The sequence below is a fragment of the Hyla sarda genome, chromosome 8, assembly GCF_029499605.1.
Source record: "Hyla sarda isolate aHylSar1 chromosome 8, aHylSar1.hap1, whole genome shotgun sequence".
NCBI classification, from domain to species: Eukaryota; Metazoa; Chordata; class Amphibia; order Anura; family Hylidae; genus Hyla; species Hyla sarda.
The window spans coordinates 124,815,914-124,834,116 of NC_079196.1; the positions used below are offsets into that span (position 1 = coordinate 124,815,914).

At 40.9% G+C, this 18,203-nt stretch overlaps 1 protein-coding gene across 15 annotated transcripts in view; it reads left to right on the top strand.

The window, feature by feature from the left end:
* GULP1 (GULP PTB domain containing engulfment adaptor 1) overlaps positions 1-18,203 on the top strand; it is a 1,103,506-nt gene that overhangs the window by 706,066 nt on the left and 379,237 nt on the right. For all 15 annotated transcript variants that reach the window (XM_056535167.1, XM_056535165.1, XM_056535168.1 and 12 more), the window contains one exon: positions 1,624-1,722. In XM_056535167.1, the coding sequence (XP_056391142.1) occupies positions 1,624-1,722 (99 nt within the window). The remainder of the gene's footprint in view (positions 1-1,623; positions 1,723-18,203) is intronic.

An 18,203-nucleotide genomic window follows, 5' to 3' on the forward strand; every position in this document is an offset into this window, starting at 1 on the left:
GTACATGTTGCTGCTTATTTGGCACTGCGTATTTCAGTGCTAGCAAAGTCTATGGGTGTTTATTATTACTCTCATAGACTTTGCTAGCACATAAATTTGCAGCATCAAATAGGCAGCGTATACGCTATGTCTGACCTTACCCATATTAGTTAATATCGCTTAATACATCATAAACAGTTATATGGACGACAGCATACAGCATGACAATGGTATTATTAGTATTAATAAAGTATTTTTATTTCTGTTTAATGTATCATGTGGAACTTACTGCATGTTTTTGGAAAGCAGATTATAGACATTTATCTTATAGAAATAAAATGGGACTGTAATAGGTGTATATGATATACAGTATTTCTATTTAAATAATAAGGCTCCTATATTACTGTAGCATAGCTACATAGCTTAAAGGGGTATTCCAGGCAAAATGTTTATATATATATATATATATATATATATATATATATATATATATATATATATATATATATAAATATATATATATATTAAAACAACTGGCTCCGGAAAGTTAAACAGATTTGTAAATGACTTCTATTAAAAAATCTTATACCTTCCAACAGTTGTTAGCTACGGAAGTTTTCTGTCTAACTGCTCAATGATGATGTCACGTTCCGGGAGCTGTGCATGATGGGAGAATATCCCCATAGGAACTGCACAGCTCCCGGGACGTGAGTCATCAGAGAGCAGTTAGACAGAAAACAACAACTCAACTTCAGAAGCTAATAACTATTGGAAGGATTAAGATTTTTTAATAGAAGTAATTTACAAATCTGTTTAACTTTCCGGAGCCAGTTGATATATAAAAAAAAAAGTTTTGGCCTGGAATACCCCTTTAAGCCATGTGGAGATATTACCAGATGAGAGCTGCCCAGTGAACACTTTTGTAAAAAAAAAAAAATTTTACCACTCTTTCTGGGATACACCCAGTGTTTCAAACTAAAAAATGATTAGGAGCTGGTCGGTATTTAACATTACTGTAGGTTAGGTCCCCATAAGGCTTTTTTGGTGTAAAGAAAAATATAATATTCCGCTAGAAGTAAGTAGAACAGTGGTGCAGTATCAGCACAATTATGGATCCCTAACCGCTTGCAGCATGATCCTGCTGACCTGCTTAAAGGGGTACTCCAGCCCTAATCAATTTTATCCATAAGATGTATGATCATGGGGGTCCCGCCGCTGGGGACTCCCACAATCTGTCATTGCGCACCCACCTTCTTTGTGGAGAGTAAGACTTAATGCAAGTATATGGCCGTCATGCCCCCCTCCCATAGACTTGCATTGAGGGGGCAGGGCGTGACCACACAGGGCGGCGTGACGGCCATAGACTTGCATTGAGGGGGAGGGGCATGATGTCACATGGGGGCGGAGTCGTGACGTCACGATACTCTGGCCCCGTGGTCATCACGCTACACGCACAATGACAGATTGCGGGGGTCCCCAGCGGCAGGACCCCCGTGATCACACATCTTATCCCCTATACTTTGGGTAAGATGTATTAGGGCCGGAGTACCCCTTTTAACAAAAACATAAAATGCATGATAAAAAAAGTTCATTAAATGTTATGTTTTATTTATAAGGAGGTAATTTATTGTTTTTTGTTTTAAGTTTGCAAGACATATCAAGAAATCTGAAGGTCAGAAAACTCCAAAAGTTGAACTTCAAATATCAATTTATGGTGTGAAAATTATTGAACCAAAAACAAAGGTGAGGATTTTATTACAATAATTTCCTAAAATGCTTGTATGAGGTTTTTTTTTTCCCCCTTTAGGTAAAGCAGTAGTACAACAGAATCACAGACACTATAGCAGTACAGAGAGATATTGGCAAAATGTATTACATAGAGATGTAGCCGCCCTTACCTTAATGGATCCTAATTTATAATTAACCCATTTTAACACAATATCACGACATAATATCAGTACAATATGTATATTTTTAAACTTTTGTAAGTAATACAGGCTGGTGTGCACATAGTACATCTAAAATAAATGTATTGGTGGGTAGGAGTCGGCCTTCTATGACCAAGCAGGATCTCTAAAGAAGTACAATAATAAAACAAAATATGCTATCTATAGCTGTTCATTGGTGGTCCAATTACTGGAAGCCCACAGATTCTAACATTTAAAGGGCTGCTGCTCTGTGTTGGGGCTATAGTGCTAGTTTAGTGTTGCAGACCCTTCTGCACAGCCCCATTCACTTAAATTCTTTGTGGAGACAAAGACTTAAATCATACCTTTGTTGGCTTCTCTAATTTTCATTTCAAAGATAAAAGTTAAGGAATAAACAAATGTTATCATTTCCTTTGATTTTACACAATATTGCAGGAGATCAGCTTTTACCTCCTTCTCATTATCCTGGCTGTAAGCCATTGGCTGCAGCAGGAGCCTCCCCCTTCTGCATTGTTTGCAGTAAAAGAGTTATCAACATCACAATGAAAATACTTCAGACAAACAGTTGCAACAAGTTAATCTGCTATTTACTTTAATTTCTAGATTTAGCATTTCTTTAAATTGGTCAAATCTGACTATAGATCTTCTTTTAGCACTGGAAATGTTAGTATGGGAAATACCGCTATAAATAATTTCTAACGTTTGAACTACATCCAAATAAAGATTTGTAAGTAAATGGTCCTAAGGGCAGAAATCAAATAGTTTTAATTTTATGATTTAATTACTTTGGCTTATAGTCAAGACATGCCATAAAATATTTCCTGATCAAAGGGGTTGTACCCTGTTAAATAAGACCAAATAGTATGTGAAAATAAATGTGTTATATACAATGAAATAGGATATCCATAGTTTACCCTGATGTTTGACAACTTAATATGGAATGATATCTTCTCTTCCATGTTAGACATGTTTCAATTTCTTATTTTACTTTATAGCTGGCATTCATTGTGATGTGTCCACCTTTTAGGTTTCTTTGATTTTAGTGAACAATTTTAAGTTTTTAGGATACAAATTCAATACAATATCACCACGTGCTAGCAAAACCATCAATTGGCTACACTGCAGATTGCAACTACTGGGCGGCCACAAAGAGAGGTATATGCATGTCGATTTACGTGTGTCACCATAGAGTTAAATGTGAGAAATGTAAACAGACCTTTAATTTCCATTTATTGACAGTTTATTTTTTTTTAATGGTAAAAATTGTCCATGACAAGTTTTTTTGTCTGCTCTTAAAACGTAGACATAAACAATAGACAGAAGGAACCCAAACTGATGCAAACCAAAATTAATAAAGGACCAGGGAAATCAGTTGATTTCCGGTTCTCTGATGTCCATACTTTTATCTTTATCTCATGGAGCTGGGTTCAGGGCTAGGACATTGACAGATCCTATGACAGGGCCTATTCACTTTGAATGGGGTCTGTTGAGTTTCTGTTAGATGTCTGTTATTTTGCAAGAGAAAATAGCCTAACATACAGGAATTTTTTTCTCCGACAAAGTTGTGTAATTTTTGTGATATCAGCGAATGGAACTCCATAACGGACCTCTGAATGCTGATATGAATATACCCATAAACATATTTCTTAACCCCTTAAGGACCAGGCCATTTTACACCTTAAGGACCGCAATTCTGACCACTGTCACTTTAAACATTAATAACTCTGGAATGCTTTTAGTTATCATTCTGATTCCGAGATTGTTTTTTCGTGACATATTCTACTTTAACTTAGTGGTAAAATTTTATGGTAACTTGCATCCTTTCTTGGTGAAAAATCCCAAAATTTGATGAAAAAAATGAAAATTTTGCATTTTTCTAACTTTGAAGCTCTCTGCTTGTAAGGAAAATGGATATTCAAAATATATTTTTTTTGGGTTCACATAAACAATATGTCTACTTTATGTCTGCATCATAAAATTTATGAGTTTTTACTTTTGGAAGACACCAGAGGGCTTCAAAGTTCAGCAGCAATTTTGAAATTTTTCACAAAATTTTCAAACTCACTATTTTTCAGGGACCAGTTCAGTTTTGAAGTGGATTTGAAGGGTCTTCATATTAGAAATACCCCATAAAAGACCCCATTATAAAAACTACACCCCCCAAAGTATTCAAAATGACATTCAGTAAGTGTATTAACCCTTTAGGTGTTTCACAGGAATAGCAGCAAATTGAAGGAGAAAATTCAAAATCTTCATTTTTTACACTCGCATGTTCTTGTAGACCCAATTTTTGAATTTTTGGTAAAAGGGGTAAAAAGGAGAAAATTTTTACTTGTATTTGAAACCCAATTTCTCTTGAGTAAGCACATACCTCATATGTCTATGTTAATTGTTCAGGGGGCGCAGTAGAGGGCTCAGAAAAGAAGGAGCGACAAATGGTTTTTGGGGGGCATGCCGCATTTAGGAAGCCCCTATGGTGCCAGGACAGCAAAAAAAACACATGGCATACCATTTTGGAAACTAGACCCCTCAGGGAACGTAACAAGGGGTAAAGTGAACCTTAATACCCCACAGGTGATTTACGACTTTTGCATATGTAAAAAAAATATATATATTTTTTTCCTAAAATGCTTGGTTTCCCAAAAATTTTACATTTTTAAAAAGGGTAATAGCAGAAAATACCCCCCAAAATTTGAAGCCCAATTTCTCCCGATGCAGAAAACACCTCGCATGGGGGTGAAAAGTGCTCTGCTGGCGCACTACAGGTCTCAGAAGAGAAGGAGTCACATTTGGCTTTTTGAAAGCAAATTTTGCTTTGGGGGTATGCCGCATTTAGGAAGCCCCTATGGTGCCAGGAAAGCAAAAAAAAAAAACACATGGCATACCATTTTGGAAACTAGACCCCTCGGGGAACGTAAAATGGGGTAATTTGAGCCTTAATACCCTACAGGTGTTTCACGACTTTTGCATATGTAAAAAAAAATATTTTTTTTTTACCTAAAATGCTTGGTTTCCCAAAAATTTTACATTTTTAAAAAGGGTAATAGCAGAAAATACCCCCCAAAATATGTTAGGCAATTTCTCCCAAGTATGGCGATACCCCATATGTGACCCTTAAACTATTGCCTTGAAATACGACAGGGCTCCAAAGTGAGAGAACCATGCGCATTTGAGGCCTAAATTAGGGACATGCATAGAGGTGGACATAGGAGTATTCTACGCCAGTGATTCCCAAACAGGGTGCCTCCAGCTGTTGTAAAACTCCCAGCATGCCTAGACAGTCAACGGCTATCTGGCAATACTGGGAGTAGTTGTTTTGCAACAGCTGGAGGCTCCGTTTTGGAAACAGTGGCGTACCAGACGTTTTTCATTTTTATTGGGGAGAGGAGGGGTGCTGTGTAGGGGTATGTGTATATGTAGTGTTTTTTACTTTTTATTTTATTTTGTGTTAGTGTAGTGTAGTGTTTTTAGGGTACAGTCACACGGGCGGGGGGTTCACAGTAGTTTCTCGCTGGCAGTTTGAGCTGCGGCAGAAATTTTGCCGCACCTCAAACTTGCAGCCGGATACTTACTGTAATCCTCCGCCCATGTGAGTGTACCCTGTATATTCACATTGGGGGGGGGGGGGGAACATCCAGCTGTTGCAAAACTACAACTCCCAGCATGTACGGTCTATCAGTGTATGCTGGGAGTTGCAGTTTTGCAACAGCTGAAGGCACACTGGTTGTGAAACACAGAGTTTGGTAACAAACTCAGTGTTTTGCAACCAGTGTGCCTTCAGCTGTTGCAAAAGCTACAACCCCCAGCATGTACGGACAGCGGAAGGGCATGCTGGGTCTTGTAGTTATGCAACAGCTGGAGGCATACTACTTTGGCTGGGGATGCTGGGGATTGTAGTTATGCAACAGCTGGAGACACACTGATTTGCTACTTAACTCAGTGTGCCTTCAGCTGTTGCAAAACTACAACTCCCAGCAGTCACCGACAGCCAACGGGCATGCTAGGAGTTGTAGTTATGTAACCACCAGATGCACCACTACAACTCCCAGCATGCACTTTAGCTGATTGTGCAAGCTGGGAGTTGTAGTTATACAACAGCTGAAGGTACACTTTTCCATAGAAAGAATGTGCCTCCAGCTGTTGCAAAACTACAAGTCCCAGCATGCCCATAAGGGAATGCTGGGAGTTGTGGTGGTCTGCCTCCTGCTGTTGCATAACTACAGCTCCCAGCATGCCCTTTTTGCATGCTGGGAGCTGTTCCTAAGCAACAGCAGGAGGCTGTCACTCACCTCCAACGATCCAGCCGCACAGGTCAGTCCCTCGTCGTCGTCGCCGCCGTCGCTGCTCCTGGGGCCCCACCAGTGCCACCTCACCCCTGCTGGCTATGGCTATTCGGGGCCGTCTCTGACAGCCCCGATCAGCCAATAATTCCGGGTCACCGGGTCACTGGAGACCCGATTGACCCGGAATCCGCTGCAGATCGCTGGACTGAATTGTCCAGCGATCTGCGGCCATCGCCGACATGGGGGTCATCATGACCCCCCTGGGCGATATGCCCCGATGCCTGCTGAACGATTTCAGCAGGCATCGGGCACCGGCTCCGCTCCAGATGGTTGCGGGGGGCCGGTAAAACACATGACGTTCTCATACGTCATGTGTCCTTAAGGACTCGGAAATGGAGACGTATGAGAACGTCATGTGTCCTTAAGGGGTTAAACATATTTAACCCCTTAAGGACACAGGGCATACCTGTAATTCCTGAGTCCTCTCCCTTTCTGTAACATGGGGCAACGGTGTGACCTTGCGTCATGGCGGGTCGGGCCTGGCTGTTGTGGCTAATAGTGCACGGCACTACTACCCCTTTAGACGTGGTGTTCAAAGTGGATTGCCATGTCTAAAGTGAAAGTAAACTACCCCGATGTCGCCACAGAAGACATGAGCGTGACAGAGCTCATCCAAGCAGAAGTTTGGCTGCTTCCCATGCTCCAGGCGGTGGTATTGGAGTTTCTTCTTTGGTGGTTCCTTCTGGTTCTTCTTTAGGAGTTAGTAAGTGTACCGATTCTTGGGCTCTAAGGGGGGTTTGGGGACTAATCTAGTTACTGTCCTTAGGGCCCTAGCTGCTGGGAAAGCCCTGCAGTTCCGGTGTGCCGAAGGACCCCAGAGAGTGTAGCCACATTGGGCTCGTGTCTCAACCTTTATCCTAATAGGGGAGACAAGGCAGCTGCAATTTGGGTTCACGTTTGATTTCCTCATTCTATTCTGTTTTTGCAGCTCCTCTCATTGCACCCCTCACTTACGGTCAGTATGTGTGCACCCCGAGGTCCTTAGCTCATATAGTCACAGGTAGTAGCACTGGGTAGAATGATAGACCTTTTTGTTTCCCGCCTTTCCCAAATTTCAGGGTGTCTCTTTGGGTTTGCCAACATCAAATTTGGTCCTATGACACATGTGAAGGTGCTATGATAGTACAGTGGATGACCCTGGAGGGTTTTCATATTATATGTCAAATTAATACGTAACTGTTATGGTACATTAACTGATAATATAAAGGTAAGTGAGTATTAAGGTGATCAAAAACATGGCACCTATGGTCTAAAATTTCAATCTCAGAGGTCCTGTTGGTGACACAACCTCTGCAATTCACTGCAGCTCAATCCTGCACTGTGTGATGATCAAATTGCACTTTTCATTTGTTATCATATCCCTTGGATATACCGTATATGCTGGCGTATAAGACGACTGGGTGTAAAAGACGACCCCCAACTTTTACAGTTAAAATGTAGAGTTTGGGATATACTCGCCATATAAGACTACCCCTCCTACCGCGATGTACAGTACCTTGTAGTTCGCCCCACATTAGGTAGGCAGCATGTTCCCCCACAATAGTAGGCAGCATGTTCCCCCACATTAGGTTGGCAGTATAGTTCCCCCCACATTAGGTAGGCAGTATTGTTCCCCCCACATTAGGTAGGCAGTATAGTTCCCCCCACATTAGGTAGGCAGCATGTTCCCCCACATTAGATAGGCAGTATAGATCCCCCCCACTTTAGGTAGGCAGTATAGTTCCCCCCCCCACATTAGGTAGGCAGCATGTTCCCCCACATTAGGTTGCAGTTCCCCCACATTAGGTTGCCAGTTCCCCCACATTAGATTGCCAGCTCCCCGCTCCCCCAGTTCCCCAACATTAGTAGGCAGCTCCCCCACATTAGTAGCGGTTCCCCCTGCAATAGTAAGTAGTTCCCCCACATTAGTAGGCAGCTCCCCCCCATAATAGTAGGCAGCTCCCCCCATAATAGTAGGCAGCTCCCCCCATAATAGTAGGCAGCTCTCCCCCATAATAGTAGGCAGCTCCCCCCATAATAGTAGGCAGCTCCCCTATAATAGTAGGCAGCTCCCCCCCATAATAGTAGGCAGCTCCCCCCCATAATAGTAGGCAGCTCCCCCTATAATAGTAGGCAGCTCCCCCCATAATAGTAGGCAGCTCCAACCATAATAGTAGGCAGCTCCCCCATAATAGTAGGCAGCTCCCCCCATAATAGTAGGCAGCTCCCCTATAATAGTAGGCAGCTCCCCCCATAATAGTAGGCAGCTCCCCCCCATAATAGTAGGCAGCTCCCCCCATAATAGTAGGCAGCTCCCCCCACATTAGGTTGTCAGCTCCCCCCCCCCCCCCCCCCCCCCCGGGGACATACAGTGTCAGCCTACAGCCATATAAAGTGTATGGCTGGAGGCTGTATGTCTGTACTGCCCCCACAGTGTTCCGGTCACCGCTCCTCCGGCCCGGGGTCACATCTACTGCAATGGCCTATGGACCATAGTAGGAGGTGCCAGTACCTGGGGAGCGGTGACCGGAACACTGAAGAAGATAACGCGCCGCCGGTCACTTACCATTCCCTGGCCAACGCGCGTTCTCCTGCGATGATCCTGCGGTCCTCCGGCGGACACAGGGATGTCCGGGATAGGAATACTTCTTTTTATGTGTCCGGCCCGGCTTCCGTGTGCGGCTGCAGGCGGGGGCCAGCCATAGCATGTAAAAACTAATAGTGTCTACTAAAAACCAGGGGGCCTCCAGCTGTTGTGAAACTACAACTCCCAGCATGCCCGGACAGTCTTTGCTTTGATATGTTTTAAAGCATGCAAAACCAATAGGTTTTACAATTGCTTTCATTAGAAAATTTTCTGTATTTCATACTGAAAAAGCCAGTCAAAAACTGCTTGGACACATACTAGTCCTGCTGTGTCCATGCATGATCACCTATGTCATCGACCCACTTCATTGATTGACAGCTGTGAGTGCAGGGTTCACAGCTGGAGGAAAAATCCTCCACCTTTCAGCTTGTGTCCCATTACTGTCAGTGAGGACAAGCTGGGAGTTGTAGTTTTGCTAATGCTAGGGGAGATATGAGCAGACAGCATGCTGAGGGAGGGGCGGAGACCTGTGCAATGAGGCCATGCCCCCTCCCTTTGAGAGGAATTCAGGACTAGTGAGCTAAATTTAAAAAATAAAATAAATAAATAAAGATGCTAGACAATTAGATGGACATGGTCAGGATTATTATTTTTTTTTTGTTGGATCTGATGTGTACGCTTTAAGCTCCCTTCCTTCTCTATGTGTGCACGTCCCAGGTATGGAGCAGAGTTTTTCTTACTAGATGGGGGTTGGAGCCCAGTGTAGGTTTACATAGGTTCCTCCTGAGCGGTCAGTGGAAGAAATAAAGAGGTGTCCCGTTCAGTTTTGCCTTTTCATTTTTTACGGTAAAATATTTAACCCCTTAAATGGGCACTGTCACCAACTTTTTTTTTGATATGTTGTAGTACTTATGTACTTATCTCTAATATTTTTTTTTTTTATTAACATAGTGTATTTTACATTTGAAAACCGGCCACCGGCGCCGTGGCCATGGAAGGAAATTGTTTTTAACACAGGGTGCCTCCAGTTGTTTCACCACTACAACTCCCAGCATGCCCTGACAGCCAATAGATGTCAGGGCAAGCTGGGAGTTGTAGTGGTGAAACAGCTGGAGGCACCCAGTGTAGAAGAACTAAGGATGGAAGTGTCGGCCCCAGCAGGCAACAGTGATGTCGTGCCTGCTGGGGAAGTCTGCCTGGTAGTGAGCACACTACCAGGCAGACAAAAAAAAAAGCATATTTAATATAGTAAAAAAAAAAAAAATTATGGCAGGGAGGGGGTTAGGGATAGATGGGCAATAGGCAGGGACATATATATAAAAAAAAAGGATGGTGGGAGTCATGGGTGCACTTTCTTTTTTTCCTCCTTACCTTTTAAAAATCATAACCCTTTAAATTTTTCACCTTAAATTCCATATGACTTATGTTTTGCACCACCAATTCTACATTGCAGTGACATTAGTCATTTTACCAAAAAATCCATGGCGAAACGGAAAAAAAAATTAATTGTGCAACAAAATTTAAGAAAAAAATTGCATTTTGTAACTTTTGGGGGCTTCCGTTTCTACGCAGTACATTTTTCGGTAAAAATGACACCTTTTCATTATTCTGTAGGTCCATATGATTAAAATGATACCCTACTTATATAGGTTTGATTTTGTCTTACTTCTGGAAAAAATCATAACTACATGCACGAAAATGAATACGTTTAGAATTGTCATCTTTTAACCTATATAACTTTTTTTTATTTTTCGGTGTACGGGGCAGTATGAGGGCAGTATGATTATTTTTTGCACCATGATCTGAAGTTTTTAGTGTTTTTTTTGCTTTGATCTGGCTTTTTGATTGCTTTTTATAAATTTTTTCCCGATATAAAAAGTGATTCAAAATACGCTATTTTGGACTTTGGAATTTTTTTGTGCATACCCCATCGACCGTGCAGTTTAATTGACTATATATTTTTATACTTTGGACATTTCCACATGCTGCGCTACCACATATGTTTATTTTTATTTACACAGTTTTTTTTGTTTTTTTGTTTTTATGGGAAAAAGGGGTGATTCTTCGTCTTATTAGGGAAGGAGTTAAGTGATCTTTATTAACTTTTTTTCACACTTTTTTTTTGCAATGCTATATCCTATAATACTGCACAAACTGATCTTCTACACAGATCACTGCCATGCATTAACATGGCAATGATCAGTGTTATCAGCGGTCGATTGCTCAAGCCTGGATTTCAGGCTTGGAGCAATCAATTGCCAACCGGAGGCACCGGAGGCAGGTAACAGACCCTCCGCTCGTGTTCTAGCTGATCGGGACATCGCGATTTCACTGCAATTGTCCCGATAAGTCTGACTGAGCTGCCCGGAGTGTATTTTTGTTACTTCAGATACAGCGATCAACTTTGAACGCCGTGTCTAAAGGGTTAATACTGTATGGCACAATGATCGGTGCCGCAAGCTATTAGCCCAGGGTCCCGGATTTCATTAGCCGCCAGAGGTTAGCCGCCAGAGGTTAAATAAAAGCTGTGGCCAACCCACTTCCACTTTAAAAAGTTAATCCGCTGACCTATCTGGTTATTTCAGGGGAGGTGGGGGTAGGGTTAAGGTATTTAGTGAGTCCTTTATGGTATCAGCATTCTTGGGTATCATTGTAATAAAGATATTGGCCATGATTTACTATTGTAAACCTGACCTGTTTAATTGCACCTGAAAATCAAAAACCCGACAAACTCTCCATTTTACAGAGAAAACCCAAAAAAGGGGCATGGCGCAGGGAAAAGAAGAGGTGATTGCCGAAAATGGGGCATGTCCCTGAGATTTTTTAAAGATCCCAACATATTTACTGAGGTTTCCACAGAAAATGTGGTGGATTTGAGCTCTAGAAAACCCCCCAAAATTGTATATAAAAAGCAAAACATAGGGAAAAGTGCAAAATGTAGGGAAACCTTAGTAAATACCATGGGAAAATATCAGTTGCGAAAAAAAACCTCAAAAGTTGCAAAATTACGAGCATTTTTTTTTTTGGTCCACAAATTGAATTTTTAGCTTTAATGTTGATTATGTGGCAAAATATGTGAATTTATTATAATGTACAATTTGTTATGCATAAAACAAGCCCTGATATGGTCCTTTAGGCGAAAAATTTTAAGACTTAATGAGGAAAAAAAACTAACTGCAAAAGTTAAAAAAATCTCTGTACTCTAAGGGTTAAAAAATAATTGTGGTAAATGACACCTGAAGGCTAAGTTTCCACTGAGATTTTTAAAAGTGCCCTCCAAAGACATTTTTGACCAGGCTTTGAATTGCAACATTTGGGGGGGGGGGGGGGGATTTGCACCTATTTATTTATTTTTCTTACATTCGACACTATAGGCTGTTTGCTTTTTTATGCATACCCACAAGAGTCACAAAAAAAAGTGCCCAGGTGCATTTGTGCAACATTTTGTGTGCCTGGAGTAAGCAAAAAAAAAAAAACTCTAAGTGCAATGATAAAGCTCCCCCATTATGGCATAAAATAGTGAAGAAGACATCACGCTGATCCAGCATAGCTAGATACTGCATATGTTGTGGGTTTGATTTGTTCTACTTTACCATGTAGACGTTCTGTAGGAATTTTTCAGACACCAGAATCTAAGTAATATTTCACATTATAATATTACCAACATCTGGGAAATAAAGAAAAAAGAAACCGACATGTAATGGCTTTAACCAAAAATACATTGAATTTACAGTATATGCAAAATTATGAAACCAAAGACAGAAATGTTCTTTATTTTTTAATGGTCGGTCAAAAGTTTCTTTCATAGCTAAAACCCTGTGGATTTTAATGACTCACTTTTTCCATGTTTACGTTAGCACAGTAATCCCATGAGCTTGGACAACTTCCTTATGTATTCTTACTAAAACAAGCAATACAGATTGTTTTCTTAGGCTGAGGCATTCTTAAGTTTTACATAAACACTTTTTAGGAAGAAGCAATCAGTGTAAATTACAGTGTATTAAAAATAATAAAAGGTTCAATTAATTTAGCATTCAGAATTATCTACAGTATATGGCTGTAAACATGCCTCACAAACTGTGTGTAAAGGATGCTACTAAGTTATAATACCATACTTTAATGTATGTTAGCATATTCCATCTGACAATCAGAAACACTATACAATATGGTAAATGGACATTGGCAGAAATACAGAGATACTGTACAGTGGCCAAGCAGATAAATACTGGAAAATATTACTCAGCCACAGTTGTTCTCTGTGGTTCACATAGACTTTTAAAAATCTTTTTATTTCTCTATTGGATTAAAAGTAAAAGCTTTGTGAATAAACTTTAGTTTTAATGTACCATATGTAAACCGTATAAACACTTTAACCCCTTCAGGACCAAGCGTTTTTCAATTTTTGCACTTTCTTTTTTTCCTCCTTACATTTTAAAAATCATAACCCTTTTAATTTTGCACCTAAAAATCCATATGATGGCTTTTTTTTGCTCCACCAATTCTAGTTTATAATGACATCAGTCATTTTACAAAAAAATCTACCGCAAAAAGGAGAAAAAATCATTGTGTGACAAAATTGAAGAAAAAAACGCCATTTTGTAACTTTTGGGGGCTTCCGTTACTATGCAGTACATTTTTCGGTAAACATGACACCTTATCTTTATTCTGTAGGTCCATATGATTAAATTGATACCCTACTTATATAGGTTTGATTTTGTCATACTTCTGGAAAAAATCCACATGCAGGAAAAATAATACGTTTAAAATTGTCATCTTCTGACCCCTATAACCTATAACCAAAATTGCTAGCTTTTGTCACATTTTATAAAAAAAAATTATAAAAAATTAATGAAAAGGAAAACTAGGCAAAAGTGGTACTGATAAAAACTACAGATCATGGAGCAAAAAATTTGCCCTCATATCGCCCCATATACGGAAAAATTTGAAAGTTATAGGTGGTCAAATTAGGGCAATTTCAAACATACTAATTTTGTTAAAATGGTTTGAGATTTTTTTAAGAGGTACAATTATAGAAAAGCATATAACATGGGTATAATTTTAATCTTATTGACCCACAGAATAAAGAAAACATGTCATTTTTATCGTAAAGTGTACAGCGTGAAAACGAAACCTTCCAAAATTTGCTAAGTTGCAGTTTTATTTAAAATGTTCCCACATAAATAATATTTGTTTGGTTGCGTCATACATTTTATGGTAAAATAAGTGATGTAATTACAAAGTACAATTGGTGACGCAAAAAACAAGCCCTCATATGGGTCTGTGGATGGAAATATAAAAATGCAAAAATAAGGAAAAAACAAAAATGCAAAAATAAAAGTGGTCTTGTCCTTAAGGCCAAAATTTGCCTGGTCCTTAAGGGGTTAAAGGAGATATCCAACCAAAAGTGGTAAAAGTAATAACATTTAAATAAGCTGCCTTTTTCGCAGAGGAAAATGAAATTTCAGGTAAAATACAGTGCCATAAGGTAAACTCAACAGTGTATGTCTCCTGTTTAACCCAGAAAAAGGGAAGTACCGCTTAAAAACAAAAAGAAAAAAAAACTGAATAGAAAAATCACTGGGTCCAGATAGCATTCATCCCAACATTCTAAGGGAATTAAATGGGTACTTCGGCGCTAAGATATCTTATCCCCTATCCAAAGGATAGGGGATAAGATGCCTGATCGCGGGGGTCCTGCCGCTGGGGACCCCTGTGATCTTGCACGCAGCACCCCGTTAGAATCAGTCCCCAGACATGTTCGCTCCCGGTCTGATTACTGGCGATCACGGGGGCCGGAGCATTGTGACATCACGTCCCCTCAATGCAAGCCTATGTAAGGGGGCATGACAGCTTTCACACGGGGGCGGGGCTGTGACATCAAAATGCTCCGGCTCCTGTGATCGCCAGTAATCAGACCCGGAGCGAACGTGCTCCGGGGACTGATTCTAACGGGGTGCTGCGTCCCCAGTGGCAGGACCCCCGCGATAGGGGATAAGATTTCTTAGCACCAGAGTACCCCTTTAAGTAATGTGATAGACAGGGTAGACTAGCGCATAGCAAAAATGAGGCCAATATTAAAAAGGGGGTCAAAAAGTGACCCAAGGAATTAGGCTTCCTTGTATATAAATTTTTGAGGATTTTCTAAGAGATGCTATTTTGGAATATCTTAAAGAGTACCTGTCATAGTTACATAGTTAGTACGGTCGAAAAAAGACATATGTCCATCAAGTTCAACCAGGGAATTAAGGGGTAGGGGTGTGGCGCGATATTGGGGAAGGGATGAGATTTTATATTTCTTCATAAGCATTAATCTTATTTTGTTCCAGGAATGTATCTAATCCTGTTTTAAAGCTGTTAATTGTTCCTGCTGTGACCAGTTCCTGAGGTAGACCGTTCCATAAATTCACAGTCCTCACGGTAAAGAAGGCGTGTCGCCCCTTGAGACTAAACTTTTTTTTCTCCAGACGGAGGGAGTGCCCCCTCGTCCTTTGGGGGGGTTTAACCTGGAACAGTTTTTCTCCATATTTTTTGTATGGGCCATTAATATACTTATATACGTTTATCATATCCCCCCTTAAACGTCTCTTCTCAAGACTAAACAATTGTAACTCCTTTAATCGCTCCTCATAGCTAAGATGTTCCATGCCCCATATTAGTTTAGTCGCGCGTCTCTGCACCCTTTCCAACTCCGCAGTGTCCCTTTTATGGACAGGTGACCAAAACTGAACAGCATATTCCAGGTGAGGCCGTACCAATGCTTTATAAAGGGGGAGTATTATGTCCCTGTCCCTTGAGTCCATGCCTCTTTTGATACATGACAATATCCTGCCGGCTTTGGAAGCAGCAGCCTGACATTGCATGCTATTCTGTAGTCTGTGATCTACAAGTACACCCAGATCCTTCTCTACCAGTGACTCTGCCAGTTTAATCCCCCCTAAGACATACGATGCATGCAGGTTATTAGTACCCAGATGCATAACTTTACATTTATCCACATTGAACCTCATTTGCCAAGTGGATGCCCAGACACTTAGTCTATCCAAGTCATCTTGTAACTTATGCACATCCTCTATAGACTGTACCGTGCTACAAAGCTTGGTGTCATCTGCAAAGATAGAAACAGAGCTGTTAATACCATCCTCTATATCATTGATAAATAAATTAAACAACAGCGGTCCCAGTACTGAACCTTGGGGTACACCACTAATAACCGGGGACCAATCAGAGTACGAATCATTGACCACCACTCTCTGGGTACGATCCATGAGCCAGTGTTCAATCCAGTTACAAACTAAAATTTCCAAACCCAAAGACCTTAACTTACCTGTCAGACGTCTATGAGGGACAGTATCAAATGCTTTAGCAAAATCCAGAAACACTATATCCACAGCCATTCCTCTGTCAAGGCTTCTACTCACCTCTTCATAAAAGCAAATTAGATTGGTTTGACAACTTCTATCCTTAGTAAACCCATGCTGGCTATCACTTATAATACAATTATCCCCTATGTATTCCTGTATGTAATCCCTTATAAGTCCTTCAAACAATTTACCCACAATGCACGTTAAACTTACCGGTCTATAGTTTCCTGGGGAAGACCTAGAGCCCTTCTTGAAGATTGGCACCACATTCGCCTTGCGCCAGTCCCTTGGCACAATACCAGACACCAGAGAATCTCTAAATATCATGAACAGGGGTACAGATATTACTGAACTTACCTCTCTAAGAACTCTTGGGTGTAGTCCATCCGGTCCTGGGGATTTGCTTACATTTATATCACTTAACTTACCTTGTACCATCTCTACATTAAGCCAGTTCAGTACATTATATGATGTGTTACCAGCACTGACCTGGCCAATGTCAGCTCCTTCTTCCATAGTGTATACAGAACTAAAGAACCCATTCAGTAGCTCCGCCTTCTCTTGATCGCCTGTGACAACCTCCCCATTATCATTATTAAGGGGTCCTACATGCTCTGTCCTTGGTTTTTTTGCATTTATATATCTAAAAAAATATTTAGGATTAGTTTTGCTTTCTTTGGCCACCTGTCTCTCATTTTGATTTTTTGCTGTTTTTATTACATTTTTACAGATTTTATTAAGCTCCTTGTACTGTTTAAATGTTATCGCTGACCCATCAGATTTGTATTTTTTGAAGGCTATTTTTTTGCTGTTTATTGCTCTTTTAACATCATGTGTCAGCCATGTAGGATTTAGTTTCAATCGTTTATATTTGTTCCCCTTTGGTATATATTTAGCTGTATAGTTATTTAGAGTTAATTTAAAGATGTCCCATTTACCTTCTGTATCAGTATTTGAGAACACCTCCCCCCAGTCTATGTCCTGTAGTGCAGCCCTCAGCCCAGGGAAATTTGCCTTTTTAAAGTTATATGTTTTTGCCTTCCCCGCCTGTCTTTGTTTTCTACATTTTAAGTCAAAAGTAACTATATTGTGGTCGCTATTCCCAAGGTTTTCCCGCACAGTTACATTACCAACCAGCTCTGCGTTGTTGGAAATGATCAGATCCAACAAGGCATCACTTCTTGTTGGGTCCTCCACAAACTGGCCCATAAAATTATCCTGCAATAAATTTAGGAATTGTCGCCCCTTTGTAGTTTTAGCCAACCCCGGACCCCAATCTATATCTGGATAGTTAAAATCTCCCATTATTACCACTGTACCTGCCCGGGCGGCCCTCTCTATTTGTTTATGAAGCCGAACTTCTATCTCTTCAGTGATATTAGGGGGTCTGTAGATTACCCCAAATATTATTTTTTCAGTATTTCCCTCCTTTTGTAATTCTACCCACAATGATTCCACATCCTCAGAATCATCACACACTATGGCATCGTTCACACTGACTTTCATACCACTTCTTACATACAGACAGACTCCACCACCTTTCCTGTTCATTCTATCCTTGCGAAACAACTAAACTTTCCCTGATCCCCCTCCCCATCTGTCCCTTACTCTAACTATGCCTATCCCTGTGTTTATTGAGGTTTAAAACGCTGTGGAAATACCTTTTTTCTTTTATCCCTCTTCATTAGCTCAGGAGCACTGTCTTTCTGAGGGGTGGAAGGAGGCGGGTCCCGGCAGGGATGATGTCACATGAAGCCTGGCCGGGACTCTGCTTCTGCCAGTCTTCCCGTATGCTGCTCTCCCTCTGCAACAGTGTTTCCCAACCAGGGTACCTCCAGCTGTCCGGGCATGCTGGGAGTTGTAGTTTTGCAACAGCTGGAGGCACCCTGGTTGGGAAACACTGCTCTGCAGTGTGCATACAGAGGAGGGGAGGGACGGCAGCCTCTGTCTCTCTCTCTCTCCTGTGTCTCTCTGCACTAAAAAATCAATGCTGAGAACCAGGGGCGGTGGGAGCAATTACAGAGGC